The sequence below is a fragment of the Sceloporus undulatus genome, chromosome 3, assembly GCF_019175285.1.
Source record: "Sceloporus undulatus isolate JIND9_A2432 ecotype Alabama chromosome 3, SceUnd_v1.1, whole genome shotgun sequence".
Taxonomy (NCBI): Eukaryota; Metazoa; Chordata; class Lepidosauria; order Squamata; family Phrynosomatidae; genus Sceloporus; species Sceloporus undulatus.
In genome coordinates this window covers 262083127-262099446 of record NC_056524.1, presented here as the reverse complement: position 1 = coordinate 262099446, position 16320 = coordinate 262083127, and the positions used below count along the sequence as shown (strand labels likewise).

At 39.6% G+C, this 16320-nt stretch overlaps 1 protein-coding gene across 2 annotated transcripts in view; it reads left to right on the top strand.

Moving 5' to 3' along the window:
* The first annotated feature begins 738 nt into the window (after positions 1-738).
* The window catches only part of CCDC39 (coiled-coil domain containing 39), a 33287-nt gene continuing 17705 nt past the window's right edge, over positions 739-16320 (top strand). Inside the window, exons 1-9 of one of the 2 annotated variants that reach the window (XM_042460028.1) lie at positions 739-901; positions 5261-5380; positions 6206-6352; positions 8437-8595; positions 10607-10699; positions 10800-10928; positions 11416-11607; positions 13914-14017; positions 16096-16228. In XM_042460028.1, coding sequence (XP_042315962.1) covers positions 890-901; positions 5261-5380; positions 6206-6352; positions 8437-8595; positions 10607-10699; positions 10800-10928; positions 11416-11607; positions 13914-14017; positions 16096-16228 — 1089 coding nt within the window. In that variant the 5' untranslated portion in view covers positions 739-889. Of the gene's footprint in view, positions 902-2078; positions 2455-5260; positions 5381-6205; positions 6353-8436; positions 8596-10606; positions 10700-10799; positions 10929-11415; positions 11608-13913; positions 14018-16095; positions 16229-16320 lie in introns of those variants that run through there. The other variant, XM_042460026.1, reaches the window with a different exon arrangement.

The following is a 16320-nucleotide window of genomic DNA, read 5'->3' as shown; positions in this document are numbered from 1 at the left end:
AACACCTAAACATTATTCTGTATTAATAACAGCAGGCAAGCATGGTTACGTGCAAAAATGGAGCTATTGAGATTCCCTCGGTAGATGAGTGGCTTTTAAAAGTTTAGAAATGCTGAATTGGACAAGCTTACGATGTTTTAAGAGGAAATGGATAGAAGAAAGATGTGTGAGTGGACAATTCTAAAGATTTTTGCCACAAGCGCTGGTCATATGTAAATGATCAGGTAGAACTCTGGAAGATGTATTAGGATAACTGGTACAGTTATCTAATAATTATCTAGATAATTGAAGGGATGACAAGCAATCTAATATTATAACACTGGTTAATATTATAATATTGAACCTAGTGACTCCAAGTAGTATGGTGAAAAGTGAAAGGGGTATGGTATTGAACATACCTATAGTAATCCACAAACCATGGAAAAATATGATGGTGGTAAAAAGCAGGAATGGTAAGAATACTAACAGAATGTGGCTCGTGAAATAAGCCAAGTGAATAAAACTGTTTACAGAGGGAATAGGAGGGTAAAGGGGGGAGGGAAAGAGGGAAAGGAAATCTACTAAACAATAAGGTACAGAGAAAGAACTGTTAAAATTTGTTAAATCAAAAAAGGTTTAGATGTAGGGAATACATGGTATTAATGTACAATTACATAAGGTATTATTAATGTACCAAAATAAAAAATAAATAAATAATTTAATTTAATTTCAGGTTTTCATTGCTACCTGGTTGCGTGAGAAACAACACTTGCTGAAATACAATTCTACACAATATGATTCAAGCTTCAGAGGCCTTCTGCAATGCTCAGTCCGGCAACCCAAGACTTATCAAAGTTATTGCGTGAATTTTGGCGCATGTGAAGCACTGGCCTGGAATCTGCCAAAGCTCATGCTGAAAATGGTTAGTCTTTAAGGTGCCACAAGATTCTAAGGGTGCATTTGCACTGCAGAAATAAAGCAGTTTGACCTCACATAACTGCCATCCCACAGCATCCTGGGATTTGTAGTTTTATGAGGCACCTCTTTGGCAGAAAATGCTAAAGACCTTGTAGAACTACAAACCCGGGAATTCCATAGGCCACAGCACTTAAAGAGGCGTCAAACAGCATTATTTCTACAGTACAGCTATTTTGTAAATGCATCCTTAGTTGTCCTCCCTCCCTCTTTCTCTCTCTCTCTCTCTCACACACAAGCACACTGCACAATTTCCTAAACCTGTCCACATTTTTAAGATTCTAAGTTGTGTTGTCTCTCTCTCTCCCTCTCTCTCACATACACACACGTTGCCCAATTTCCTAAACTTGTACATGCACCTAGTCAGGAGGCACTCACTCCCATTATTTAGACGAGAAAAGAGTGTGGGACCTGTCTAGTGTGTGTGTGTGTGTCTGTATGCAATCTGTGCATGTTTTTAATGTGCCACCAGATTTCAAGTTGTCATTTCTCTTTCTCTCTCACACACACATTGCCCAGTTTCCTAAACCTGTGCATGTCAAGTTACCATAAGATTCTAAGTTGTGCTCTCTCTCTCTCTCTCACACACACACACACATACACAGTGCTCAATTTCCTAAACCTTTGCACATCTTCAAGGTGCCACAAGATGCTAAGTTGTTGTTTGTCACACATATAAACACACAACACACACTGCTTGATTTCCTAAACCTATGCACGCCTTCAAGGTGCCACAAGGTTGATTTGCCACACACACAGACACACAGGGTTGCAAGCTGTGGTTTGTCTTACACAAACACACCCTGCCTGGTTTCTTAAACCTGTGCATGGCGTCAAGGTACCACAAGGTTGAGAGTTGTTATTTCTCTCACACACACAGAGACACACAAAATGCCTGGTTTCCTAAACCTGTGCATGGCTTCAAGGGGCCACCAAGGTTGCAAGTTGTGGTTTGTCTCACAGAAACACAAAATGCTTGGTTTCCTAAACCTATGTATTTCTTCAAGGGGCCACTGTGTTGCAAGTTGTGGTTTGTCACACACACACACACACAGAGAGAGACACACACAATGCGTGGTTCCCTAAACCTGGACACACACTTCTAGTCAGGGAAGTCACTGGTCCCGTTCTTGAGGAAAGCGAGAGGCCGAGGAGGGGCCCCAGGAGGAGTGTGTGTCTGTGTGTGTTGTGTGTTGTGGTGTGTGTATACACAGCCAGCCTGAAGGGCTTAGAGAGCGTCGGTTGCGAGGCCTGGCGCCGTCCGTTGCCATGGCAGCCGAGGAGGAGGAGGAGGCCTAGGAGGGAAAGAAGGAGAAGCAGAGGCTGAGAGGAGGAGAAGGAAAGGGCGCCATGAGCTTCGGAGGAGCAGCGGGAGCAGAAGAAAGGGAGATGGCGGCCGAGAGCATGACCTCCGCCGCCTCGGTCCTGGCCGAGCTGGAATGGGACGATGGGTTCGCCATCCCGGTGGCCAACGCCGAGAACAAGGCCCTGGAGGAAGAGGCAAGGGCTCCGGCCTCCGCACGGCGGGGATGGCCCGCTTCCAGGCCGCTTGAGCCTATTGCCTCAGCGCCATAAGGAATCCTGGGGGCTGTAGTTTAATGCGGCGCCAGAGCTCCCTCCGACAGAGAAGGCTCCACGCCTCGCAGAACTACAGCCCCCAGAGTCCCCTGCGATGTCTCGAAATGAATGGCTTTCCGCAGAGTGTTTTATTTGCTCCAAGTGGCGCAAGGCAGACTTGCCAAGGCCTCCCTTGTCAGCTCTGGCTGAGGGGAAAGAGAGTGCTTGGCCCGGGGCAGGAGAAGGCAGGCCAAGGCGCCCCAACGCCCACTTCCCATGTGGGAGGGAGAGTGGCTGGGTTGGGATGCTTTACTGCCGCTCAGTGTTGGTTTATTATTGTCAGACGCTTCAATCTGCTTGGAGACAGGGATAATAATAATAATAATAATAAATGTTTTGGGAGAGCTGCCTCCTGTTCACTTATTCAAAATGACCTGAAGAGACTAGAAAGCTGGGCCAAAGCTAACAAAATGAAATTCAACACAGAGAAATGTAAGGTATTGCACTTAGGGCGGAAAAATGAAATGCACAGATATAGGATGGGTGACACCTGGCTGAACAAGACTACATGTGAAAGGGATCTAGGAGTCCAAGTAGACCACAAGTTCAACAGTGCGATGCGGCAGCTAAAAAGGCCAATGCAATTTTAGGCTGCATCAATAAAAATATAGTGTCTAGATCAAGAGAAGTAATAGTGCCACTGTATTCTGCTTTGGTCAGGCCCCACCTTTAATATTGCATTCAGTTCTGAGCACCACAATTCAAAAAGGACATTGAGAAACTGGAGCGTGTCGAAAGGAGGGCAACTAAAATGGTGAAAGGTCTGGAAACATTGCCCTATGAGGAACGACTCAGGGAGCTGGGGATGTTTAGCCTGGAGAAGAGAAGGTTAAGAGGTGATATGATAGCCCTGTTTAAATATTTGAAGGGATGTCATATTGAAGAGGGAACAAGCTTGTTTTCTGCTGCTCCAGAGAACAGGACCTGGAACAATGGATGCAAGCTACAGGAAAAGAGATTCCACCTGAACATTAGGAGGAACTTCCTGACAGTAAGGGCTGTTCGACAGTGGAACACACTCCTTACTCAGAGATTGTGGTGCAGTCTCCTTCCCTGGAGGTTTTTAAACAGAGGCTCAATGGCCCTCTGTCAGGGATGCTTTGATTGTGAGTTCCTGCATGGCAGAATGGGATTGGACTAGATGGCCCTTCTTGGGGTCTCTTCCAACTCTATGTTTCTGTGATTCCCAGCAGTAACCAAGTGTATACCTTGAGGTATATGAACAAGGTATGATGGCAGCAGTCTTCTGTTGTTTGTCCCCATCATATGCTACTTAGAGACATATTACCATTGGGCATAAGGTTCTGAATCCATAGTCATAGCTAATAGATATTGATATACCCATTCTCCATTAATGTTTTTAAATCTTTAAAAGCTGTCAGAACTCTTGGCCATCCCCAAACCTTTGGAAGGGGTGAGCAACTGTAGCTCTCCAGTTGTTGGACTTCAACTCTTTCCAACCCAAAACCAGCACAAATGGTGAGGAAAGAGGAGCTGTGGCTGAGGACCAGCTGGAAGAAGGGGACATTTGCTCTGAGACTTATCAAATTATTAAGCAAACTTGGCAGGCAAACGAACACGTGGTTTTTTTCCTCCCTCTGTGTGACTCTCATTCTCTTCGGGTTGTAAAAACTTGGGAGCATGTTGTAAAAGCGTCATTTTTGCCAAACGGATTATTTCAGTTTGGCAAGTGGGACAATTTTACAACACTTTTATGGTCCTCTCACAGTTTTACGACCAAAAGAGAACAGCATTATGCAGAAGGAGAAAAAAAAACATGTGTCTTTTTGTTTGCCTGCCAAGTTTGTTTAATAATGCAACACAGCTCTCAGTCATGGTTCTCAGTCATGGCTGACGTCTGTACATATTTCCCCCCAACTCCTTATCCAAACCAGCTTTGGATATCCTGGATTGGGCTGCAAATATTGATTAGAATAGGGCAAAGTAGCCTGATAAGAAGGAAAGGGAGTGGGTCAAATTGTCTTTAAAAGTATGTACAGTGGGCCCTTGCAGAAATAAAGCAGCTTGGCCCTACTTTAACTGTCATGGCTCCATCTTACAGAATCCTAGGATTTGCAGTTTGGCGAGGCATCAGAGCTGTCCAACAAACCAGGCAAAATACCTCATCAAACTACAAATCCCAGCATTCTCCAATATTATTATTATTATCCGCCTCTCCCCATGGATCGAGGCAGAGGACAACAACAATTAATACGCAAACAACATCAGTTAAAACACAATTTAAAATGACAAATAAGATATACACATATTAAAACAGTCCACTTTTAAAATCCATTATTTAAAATTCACAAAAATAATCTGGGAATTTTTTCCAGGATCCCCATGGATATCAAAATCTGTGGATGCTCACATCCCATTAAATACAATGGCATAGCAAAATGGTGTCCTTTATATATCAAGGCTTGCTTTTTGGAATTTTCAAGCCTTGGATGCTTGAATCAATGGATAAAGAATCTGGATATCAAGGAGTGACTGTAATACTTTATGGACAGACTGAAATGTATTGTTATTAAAAGGAATAACTGTTTTAGTTTGAAAATCTGTGGTGTATTTTTATTCCAGCACACCTGTAAATGCAGCAGTGTCCTAAAGGCTGACCATAGTTTATGTAGTGCTAGCTATTTCCAATATTGTGCAACATTAAGTTATTCTAAATTTTTGTTTACAGCTACAAAAGATGCAAAAAGAAAAGGCAAACCAGCAAAGTCAGTTGACTGACTATGAAGACCGTATTGCAGCAATGACATCACATTTGAAGAATGTTAGACAGGAGTTTAATTCGACACAGGTAAATGGTTGAGATCTCTTTTCTGATGAACGAAACAATACAATTCTATTCACATTCATTCTGAAGTAAAATCGGCTATATTTGTTTTACTCTCTGGTCAATGTTCCCAAGGATAGTTTGTTGTGATTTTATTTTGATAGATAATATTGTTTTACATTATTTTATTATATCCTGCTGTTCCTTGATCACACAACTTGGCAGCATATATTTTCCCAGGGGATCTCTTACTCATCAGCTGACTAGAATCAGTCCCTTTTACACTATAACCTGTACCATTGTTTCGATGATCATATAAACATTCAATTTTTAAAAATAAGCTGAAAAAAATCACTTAATAATTTGTTAAGCATGTAAGGAAATTGATATTTTATCTAGAAAACACACCATGGAGTACACTTATAACAGCAATGTACAGTGGAGTACACTTATAATTCATACAGAATTAAAAATGTCTTCATTGTAGTGACACTTTCTGGATAGAATGGGTTCTAAACTGAAGAAGAGATTCATCTGAATATGATTAACTTCATCCTTGTACAATTCTGGCTACAGAAAAGTAAAATAATAGCTTTAAAGTCTTATCTGAAAATTTGTGTCACTACAATATGTTATAATAGAAAACTGATCTGAGAGAGAAGCCTTGATCTTTTGCTACATAAAACCAGTCATACCTTTGTAAAGTAAATACCAGTTGGATTGTTTGTATGTTTTGTAAATTAATGTCCATTTATCTTTGTAATTTAAAAAACCCCAAATATTGTAAAATGCTTGTGAAGCATCAGTGCTCATTAACCCTGCAAAATAATTAACTCCTTTTCTCTTTAGTCTCTTTTCAGAGCTAGGCAGAATGAAATTGAAACCGAGCAGCATTTTAAAGCCTTGGCAGAGAGAGAAGTGGGGCGCCTGAAAAGTGAGATTCAAAGGCTAGAGAATGAGATGGTTTCATTAAGAGAGAAGAAAAATAGTCAAGAAGTATGTTTCAAGTATTTTATCGTGGCTCTGAAAAATATCATGCCAAAGGCATAAGCTTTTCCCACTGCTGTTCCTTCAATGCATAGTGTTGCTGCCACAAAGGATCTGATAAAGCAGCATTTTTGATATTAGTACTTTTTTCTTCTTTCTATACTATATTTTAATGATACAAGTATTTAAGGTGTCCATGTCAGAAGCCAATTTAATGTGAAAATAGTTATCTGAACTCTTCTTTTAGTTGGTCTGTTGCACCTGTCTGATTTTATCAGCTTAATTATAATACCTACGTATATGTATGTGCCTTCAAGTCATAGGGTTTCCTTAGGCAAGGGATACTCAGGTGTTTTTTTTCCCCAGTTCTTTCCTCCGAAATATGGCCTACAACACCGGGCTAGTACTAACCAAGGGGTAATATTGCTTTGTTTCCAAGATCAGAAGGGATCTTTAGGGTATATCCTGTCCTTTCACCAAAAAAGGTTTTCATTGTGCAACGTAAAATATGTAGTAAGACAGTTCCTCCACTCAGGTTTACAACTTAAACTGAAGACATGACACACAAGGAAAAAATAATTGAAAGGCAATAGGAGAGGAAAAAGAAGTTGTACAATTGAATGGAAACATCAAACAAATTTGTATCATTTCTTAATGCATACCCATATGTGCATTGATTGTGCATTGCATATGCATCACATTTTCAGTGGCACTAGAAGCACAACTCTACTTCCACAACCTTGAACCAAATATGGACATTTTACACCAGACAAAAATATCTAACCTTCTCCATTGAGTAAATGACATGTGTCAGAAACCAGTAGGATTCTGGCCAATGACAATTGCAAAGCATAGCAGTCGGGTGCTTGGCTGTTGTGCTTCTGTTTCTTCTGTGGGTAGAATAATGTCAGTTAGAAGATGTATGACAAGGTTGTGAGGAGCATCTGAGCCCAGGCATGGTGGAGAGCCACCTGTTAATTACCAGTAGCTGATTACATAGATTCTTCTAGAATGTGACCATGTAGCCTGCAAAACCCACAGAAAACTATGATTTTCTTATCTTTCTTGGGAACAGTTATAGGTATTAAAATCAGTTCAACATGATTACTTGACCACCCATTGTTATCAATACTATCTGTTTTTCCTTACTGGAGCCTGTTGCTATATATAATATTGTGTGTGTGTGTGTGTGTGTTTTTCATTCTCAGCCATTATTCCTGGCTTAATAAAGCTGGATGTGAATGAAATGTGTTGGTGTTATTCCCTTCATGTAACTTAATAAATACGGCAATAAAGGGAAATCTTTCTATGATGTCCAAAGATGGGATTATGGCTTAATACACCCAAACAAAACCAGGATCATAAGCAAGCTTCAAGCCAGGGTTTCTTGTTGGCTTACAAATCCTGTCTTGTTTAGGTACAATAAGCTATAATCCTTGGTTTCAATATGACATCTCTCTTTCTAGGTTTACTTTCCTGCTTCTACATACTGGGAGTGTAGGGCATGCTGCTTATTCACGTTCTGGCCTATTAAGCCATAATTCATTATTTTAATGAGATATGAGCAATGTCTGAGGACATTAAGGCCATTTTTTTGCCTTAACTTCACACCCTTGTCGGCTGTACCAACTTCTTGCAAAATTGCTTTTTTCCCTTTAAAAGATGAGCATGTTTTACAGGAACATTGCTTCTTCTGGAGGCTTCTGAGTGACTCTCCAGAGATTTTTGTTTTGTTTTGCATTTTTCTCTTTTGGGGGTAGTAGGTGGCTCAGAGGCCATAGAAACAAACTTAAGGTATTGTATGTGGCATATGGTTTGCATTATTGGTATCCTTGGGTTAAAAAAGTGAGGTTTGAATGCAACTCGTAGAATTACTGCAGGTGTAAAAAGACGGTCTGAAGGATGTGTCACACTGATGCTAGAATTTGTAAAGTAAAAATGTTTGCTGGATATTACCTTTGGGTGAGTAATAATATAATTACTGAGAGTGTAATATAATTAAATTTATAATTAAAGAGTCTTGGTCTCATTAACATAATCTTGTACAAATACTGTATCTTATGCCTTCATTTTTCTTTATTCAACTTGATTAGAATAATACTTTCAAAATGAATCAGAAGTTGGAAGCCTTAAGATGCCAAATGAACTGGGACCAACAAGCTTTGGAGGCTTGGTTAGAAGAATCAGCTCGTAAAGACAATGATGCAGTTACAATCCAGAAATATGCACAGCAAGATGATAACAAATTACGAGTATGTATATCTATTAAAAGTGTGTGTGTGTGTGTGTGTGTGTGTTTGGTAAAAAATCCATACTACTTATACCTCCCTCCCCCATCTCTCTTTTTTTGTGTGTGTCTGTATGTGAACGTATTAGGGGAAGATGTAGTGCCAAATTGGACATAACATGGAAGACATATTTTTGTCATCATTGTGTCTTTTCAAGTCATTTTCAACATATGGCAACCCTAAGGTGACCTTATCACAGGATTTTCTTGGCAAGATCTGTTCAGAGGAGGTTTGACATTGCCTTCCCCTGAACCTAAGAGAGTATGATTTGCCAAAGGTCACCCACTGGATTTCTATGGCCCAGCAGGGATTTCAACCCTGGTCTCCAACACTCAAACCACTACATGACACTGGCTCTCAGGAGACATAAAGATGTCTGCTGATAATTTTTGGTTTTACTTTATGTAGTTCTAGGTGATCCTGCATTAACATGGGAGTACTTAACTCCTTTCTTGTGGGCCTTTCCTGGTCCAGGTCCCCCCCCCCCCCCCCGTTCTCCAAACCCTTTCCCTTGCAAGAAAAAACAACAACAATAACTTGGAGAGGAGCACATTTGGTTGGGGAAATGGTGCTATGAATATCACTTGAGTTATTCTCTCAAGTAAGTATGTATGGCATTGCAGGCTTAGCAGCTCTTCCTCCTTGTGCCCTTGCTCATGTCAGATTCAGAATCTCATTGCTTTTTTAGAAGTAAATTGAAACATTTGAGAAGTTCCTGGTTGAGCTAGAGATTATTTGTTTTCAATGGACCCAAATATTACTGTTCATTTTCATGTGCTCTAACTTAATTGTTTATAGCCATAAGGCATTGTAATTTAATACATAAAAAACAAAATACATATTAAAAATTAAATGAGCTTAACATATTTTTTAATATATATTAATCAAACAACACTCGTACAAGCAAATAGTAAATGACATTTATAATAAAATTTCTCTCATTAATATGAAAAACCCACTCTCCCAGTCCAAGAGATTTAACACATAGGTATTAGAAACCTGAAAAGGCAATAAACCATCTTCCTTTCCCTACTATATCCCCTTGGACTGCATCTACACTGCAGATATAATCCAGTTTGACACTGCTTTAACTGCCATGGCTCAGTTTTATGGAATTCTGGGAACTGTAGTTTTGGGAGACATTTGGCATTTTCTGTCAGAGAGCTCTGGTGCCACAGCAACTTACAATTCCCAGACAGTTATGACAGTTAAAGTGGTGTCAAACTGGATTATTTCTGCAGTGCAAATGTAGCTTTAGATTTTTGTGTGTGTGTGTGTGCCTGGCTCACAGTTTATTTAAAAGGATTTATTTTGTATGGAATTTAGCAATCCACTGATTAATCCATTTAGCATGAAACATACGGAAAATTTTCCTTTGTCATGCTTGAACTATTTTTTGGGGGAGGGGGACTGCCAGAAAGACAAAGAAATGGGTCAAAGAACAAATTAAGCCCAAACTTCCACTAGAAATGAAACATGACCAATATGAGGCCATAATACTTTGTTCACATCATGAAATGTAATGACTCATTAGAAAAGTTAATAATTCTTGACAGTAGAAAAAAAAATAAAGACTACATTACAGGTAGATAGAATCAGTCAAGGAAACAGCAGCTTTGAGTCTGAAGGACCTGAGCAGGGCTGTTGTATGTCTTTAACTGATGACGTTGTCCTAAGTTGAAGCTGACTTTGTGGCAATTAACAACAAAGTCAAATGCTAACAATTGGATCTCAGGTATATGGTAATTTGATGTGGATATTTGATCTCCCAAATATTTCTATGAGGAGAAAACAAATCATAGCATGGAATTTTAAACTAAATTTTATCTTTCACTCCCATCTCAGAACTGTATTCTCTGACCATTAACCTATAATCCTTTTTTTAAAAAAAACAAAAAACAAACCAGTAGTAACATTTAATAATTCCTAAATGCATTTTATTAAATGAGTAAGGTTAACTATCCTTTCATTCTAGGTGCTGACTCTGCAGATAGAAATGTTGACTGTGAAGTGTAACAACAAGCGCAGAATTCTTGACAATGAGCTTACAGAAACCTTAGCTGCTCAGGTATGTACACAGAGCACTAGGAAAATTAATTTTGCAGTAAAACCTCAACTGCTTCTTATAACTGGAAAAGAGTACTAACCAGTTCCATGTTTCTTTACAGATAGAATTGGATAAGACAGCTGAAGATTTCCGCAGGGTTCACCTAGAAAGACAAGAACTTATCAGACAGTGGGAAAACACCATAGAACAAATGCGGAAAAGGGATCAGGAAATAGATAGCTGTGCCTTGGTAAATCATTTTCTGATATTTTGGTTTGTTAAGATATGGAGAGTAATTTCCGCTGTACTTAGAATGCAATAACCATGCATACTTTTTTAAAAAGCCTTTTATTGTGGTGGTGGTGTGCCTTCACATTGTTTCTGACTTATGACGATCCTGAGATGAACCCTTCACAAGGTTTTCTTGGCAAGATTTGCCTTCCTCTGAGACTGAGAGAGTATGACTTGCCAAAGGTCACCCTGTGGATTTCTGCGGCTGAGTGGGGATTTGAACCCTGGTCTTTAGTTGTAGGCCAACACTCAAGTCACACTATTCCATTGGTTTTTGGCTTTTTCTGTTTTATTGCAATGTTTATTTTATACCATCATGAACTATTGAAATGCAAAACAAGAATAGATCTCACAGCTGAAGCAATTTTAACTACCATTCTTGTGGATCCTAATTTGTCAATCAAGCTATAATATTAGTCATCATTTGTACATTTTTCTATGGCCAGCTTTTAGCACAAGCAAGACGGGCAATCCGTGCGAAGCAAAGTGTGCTTAAAGACAAGATCCAGTTTTTGGCAAATGAGAGTGGCAATAATGTGGAGTATGAGAGGAGAATTGCCACAGCTAACCGGCAAGCTGTCAAACTGAGAGCAGAATACCAAAAAGAGGAAGCTAATCGCATTCTGCTCCAGGATGAGGTAATTTTGCCATATAGTAATTGACATATGGAGTATGATCTTTGTGAGCTCTGTTTTAGTCTTGCTGGAGAAAAGGTTTGTCTGTTCCAGTCTAACAGAAGTATATTGAAACCCCAACAAGCGATAATACAGCATAATTTTGTGTCCCACCATGCTTCAGAAAGGAGGTATATTTTTAGATCTGAGTAATGTATTTATTTTATTTTATATTCATTAATATCCTACTTTTTAAGGCCTGATCTATAAAAAACAACTTAGCAGTATATTAAAAGAATAGGATGTAAGTTAAGAAAAATTAAAATCCAGTTTAAAGTAGCATAGCAATCTTGTTCTCCAGAACATCTGGCTAGAAAAAATTGGAATAAGGAGGAAGTGTCCAGAAGCTCCATGAACTGGGGATGGAAGTATTGTATCCACTGTAGCAGTCCTTAGGGGTTGTACAGACTGGCATAAAGAGCCGGCATGCCGGCCACCCCAACTCCGTCCCACACTGGCGTGACGCCACCCAAGCAACTACATGGCAGATGGTGTCACACCATATCTTTGGAGCAGCATTTACACACACTGTGCCAATGATATGGAGAAAAGCCTCAGCAGCTAGGACGTCCTTTCCAAGGTGCAAAAAAGAGCTGCTTTTTGCGGGTTCTTTTTGCACTGTGGAAAGGCCAAATTGGGGCTGAGGCGTGCAGTTGCTGTGGCCCCGATCTTGTACTTCCAGGGGCAGCACGGAGCTGCACCTTAGGTGCACTTACAGCTGTATGACACATATCTACCACTGGTAGTACTTCTGCTAAGGTTAGGATCCAACCCACTCAAGTAGTGAGTTTGGAGGTGTCTTTACACCCACTGTATACAAGATCCCTTAATTCTACTGAAAAGCCCAGGATCAGATTCATCTATCCCATCCTGGAGCTGGCATAGCTATTTTCCTTTAGTTGAAAGATCTCCTGTAAAAGAAATAAGGATTAGACCTCTACTTCCCCAGCTTTTGAAGTGATAGGTGATCATTTGTGTACTTCTTCTGTGTCCCTTGAGTACTGATCTGCTCAATGTGAATGTCACCATATATCTGATGTTATAAAATGCCTCAAAAATTGTAATTAGAACTACAAATTACTGCAAAAATACAAATGCCTTTTACTTTGGACACTGTAAGGGCAGCAGAGGGGAGGTAGTGCTTTCATGCATGCTATAATTCTGTCCCAAATGACATTTCCCAAACATGGTTAAAACATGTTTACCTTTGTTAATGGAGGATAAAATATAGAAAAAACAATTTAAAACTAAGTGTACATTTGCACCAGTGTAAGATTTTGCATCTCAGTGGCAAGCAGGGACATTGAAAACAAGTGACAAGCGTGGAAATGGAAAACTCATCTTAGCAGTTTTTTTTCCAACTGGAACAGATGAGTTGCAAGTTATCTTTAAAGTAATTTTGTATTTACAGATGTAAAGGTTCACACAAATGTAAAAACTAGTGTTAAACTTTTAGCATTAAAGTGCATAGTTCTTTAAAAGTGTTATCTTTTTCGCCCTTCCAATGGTATAGTAGGTCATTAATGTTCCCATTTCAAATACAGGAAACAAAGCTTTGAGAACTACAAGAGAATCTGTGGCTCAGCAAATACTTGAACCTCAGTCTCCCACATCCTAAATTCATTAATTTCTGTCCACTCTGGACGGCAGTGGTTCTGGTTCTTTGTGGTTGTGTGTGTATCAAGCCACCTTTAATCCCATGAATTTCATAGGGTTTTCTTAGCCAACAAATACTGAGGTGGTTTTGCCAGTTCCTTCCTCTGAAATATATCCTACAGCTCCTGGTGCTTCTTGATAGTCTCCCGTCGAGGTACTAAACAGGGCTTAGCTTTGAAGATAAAATGAAATTGGTTTTTTTTAGGGTATTGGAGACAGATAACATAAACTGAGACAAAGCCAACAATCTGTACTCTGATTAGCACTTTTGCCCTTTTGTTTTTCTTTGATGTGTGTCTTCCCTGTTGAATGGAAAACTTGTTGAAAACATATATATGGTATTAATTAAAAATATTAATTTTAATTAATTAAAATGAGTTTAATTCTGTTAAAATATAGAATAAATTGTTGCATTCCAGATATAAAGGTTTTGTATATCAAAATAATCTCAGCAATGGTGGCTTGTTAGAAATTTTAAAAAATCTGTTACAAATATAAAGATCATGCATTTTCCGATTTGGTTGTTTGGCAGAAGTAGTTGAGATGCCTAACACATAAAATGACTATAGCGTTTTAGATAATTACACATCTTTTCTCATTTATTTATTTATTAGCTGGATACACTGAAAGCAACTGTAGATGGAACTGCTTCTGAACTAGAAACTGTCAGAATGAATATAGCTAACCTTAAAAGGGAAATCCAGGAGAAAACAATAAGGTAGGATTAAATGATAGAGTGAGATTAGTTTTCCCCTACAAAATACCTTTCCTAAATCTGTTAACAGATGTTACAAGAGTAAATACTTTACATACTTTAGACAGTGGTGAACCGCCATAGTATGGATTACTTTGCCTCTTTTGAAGACCTTGAAATCATGGATCTGGTTGCTCAGAGAAGAAAGCTTGATGGATGAAATGAATGGAAACTTTGAGAGATAGGCTATACAAACATAGGCTTGTATAAGGTTCAGTATAGCCTGGATGCTGCTACACTATAGCAGCAACACTGTAATGAATGCCTAACATTTATTCTCTTAAGAGCCTTATCACATGAAGGTTTTTGCAGCTGAGATCCGACATGACTGCGGGTCCAACGATGCGAATTCACGTGATAACGTGATGTGTTATCACACACGATTCCTTTCTATGGGGGCTCCTTCCATGGCACTTCCACAGTGAATCCAAAGTGACTCCTCATTTTGATGAATTCAGGGGGAAAGTGAATTTACAGAATTCGCTTCCAAGCTCACTTCGATTTCACTTCGAATTGGTCTGGGTGTGGAATGCAACTTTGCTTCTGCTCTGGTACACCACCACAAATCCCCTGGGTTGCAAATTTCCCATGATGCCGCTCTGCAATTCCCCCCCCCCCCCCCTTTTCTTTCCGTGGTCCTTTCACTTTCAGGGCAACTCATCTTTTGGGAATATATACATGTGTGTATGTGCATGAATGGGAATATACAGATATGTATGTATACCTATCTATGAGGTGTTATAGACGGGCCCATAGAGGAGCCATCATCACGTGCGAGGGGCGGAGCTTTTAGACGCCCCTCACGCCTCACACGTGACAAGGGCATCAAAATGGCGACGCTCTATACAGATGGGCGTTGCCATTTTGACGTGATGGACGCCTAGCGTCCGCACATCACAGCGCAGTTGTGATGCCGCAAGGGCGCCATTGGCGCCTTGTGGCATCATAACTGTGCCACAAGAAGAACCTGCTTTTTGCAGGTTTTTTTGCTGCAGGGAGGTTTGTCCGCTACGGCTCCTTTGTACAGCAAACAAGGGCGGTGGCAGACTGCCCTTTTGGGCGGTCTGTAATGCGCCTATATATATATATATCTATGTGTGTGTTGAAATTGGTGAAATGAAAGGGAAAATAAAAAAGGGGACACAGAAGTATTCACGAAACAAGGAAAAAGAATTTGCGCCCTTTTTACCCTGGAAACGTACAAGGTCACGATGCGTTCAGACCCCCACTGAGCATGTGCAAGGGTACCAATTCGAATCGTTGAATCCTACCTTTGTGGTAATACAATTTGCATTCACTCCGCTTTGCTTGAATCCGCATCACGTGACTTGCCTTGGATTCGATTCCCCCTCGATTCGGAAGGGCAATGGAAGAGCAACCAGGTGTGATAAAACAGTCATGTTATAACGTGAATTTGCATAGCTGAACCCCGGATCTGAGCTGCAAAACCCTCCATGTGATAAACACCTATTTCTGTCTTTTCCATCTCAGTTAGTAGATCTTTTCTGAATAATACACCCTTAGCCACATCTCTTCTGTGCTGTAGAAAAGTCAATAGTGTTGATCTTGAAGAAATTTGGCTCAGTTGCTTTATGGCAAGAACCTTATGTATCTTCTCTGCTTAATAACAAGATGACAAAATAAGGCATTTTTAATCAAATCAAATAGCCTGATTTATTGTCTTTTTGTTAGGAAAATAAATAAAAGGCTGAAATTTGGTCTCCTTACTAACTAGCAAGTAAGATGATTGTCAAGAGTCAGTGTCTAACAGGATCCTGCATCAGTGAGAAAGAGAGTAACTTTGTTGTCACACAATCACTGTATTAGTGAATTGCAACATGTCAACCTGCCTCTGGAGGGGAACATATGCACCTGTAAGACACCAACTGGATTCTAGCCACCATTTTCTAGAGTTATATGCAGTTTATGTTGATGTGTGGATTTGAATTATTAGCTATAGTTCTCTTTTCCTTCTGAATAACTTTTGAAAGTCTGTGTGTAACTCATTCTCTCTCTTTTTCACTTCATAAATGCCTGTTTAGACTAAATTTGATTAAGGAACAGAATAATAGCCTTACAAATAAACTGAAATTTGTGACAAACAAAGCATTGAGTTCAGAAGAAAAAGCAAGCAGGATGGAAGAGTTTCTGAAAGAGAAGGAGAAAAATGTCAAGGTAAAAAAAATCATTTTTCTTTCAGTTACCAGCATTTTGTTGTCTGTAGCATGGCCTGCGTTAGAAAATAGAAAATTTATTTTCATTTATTT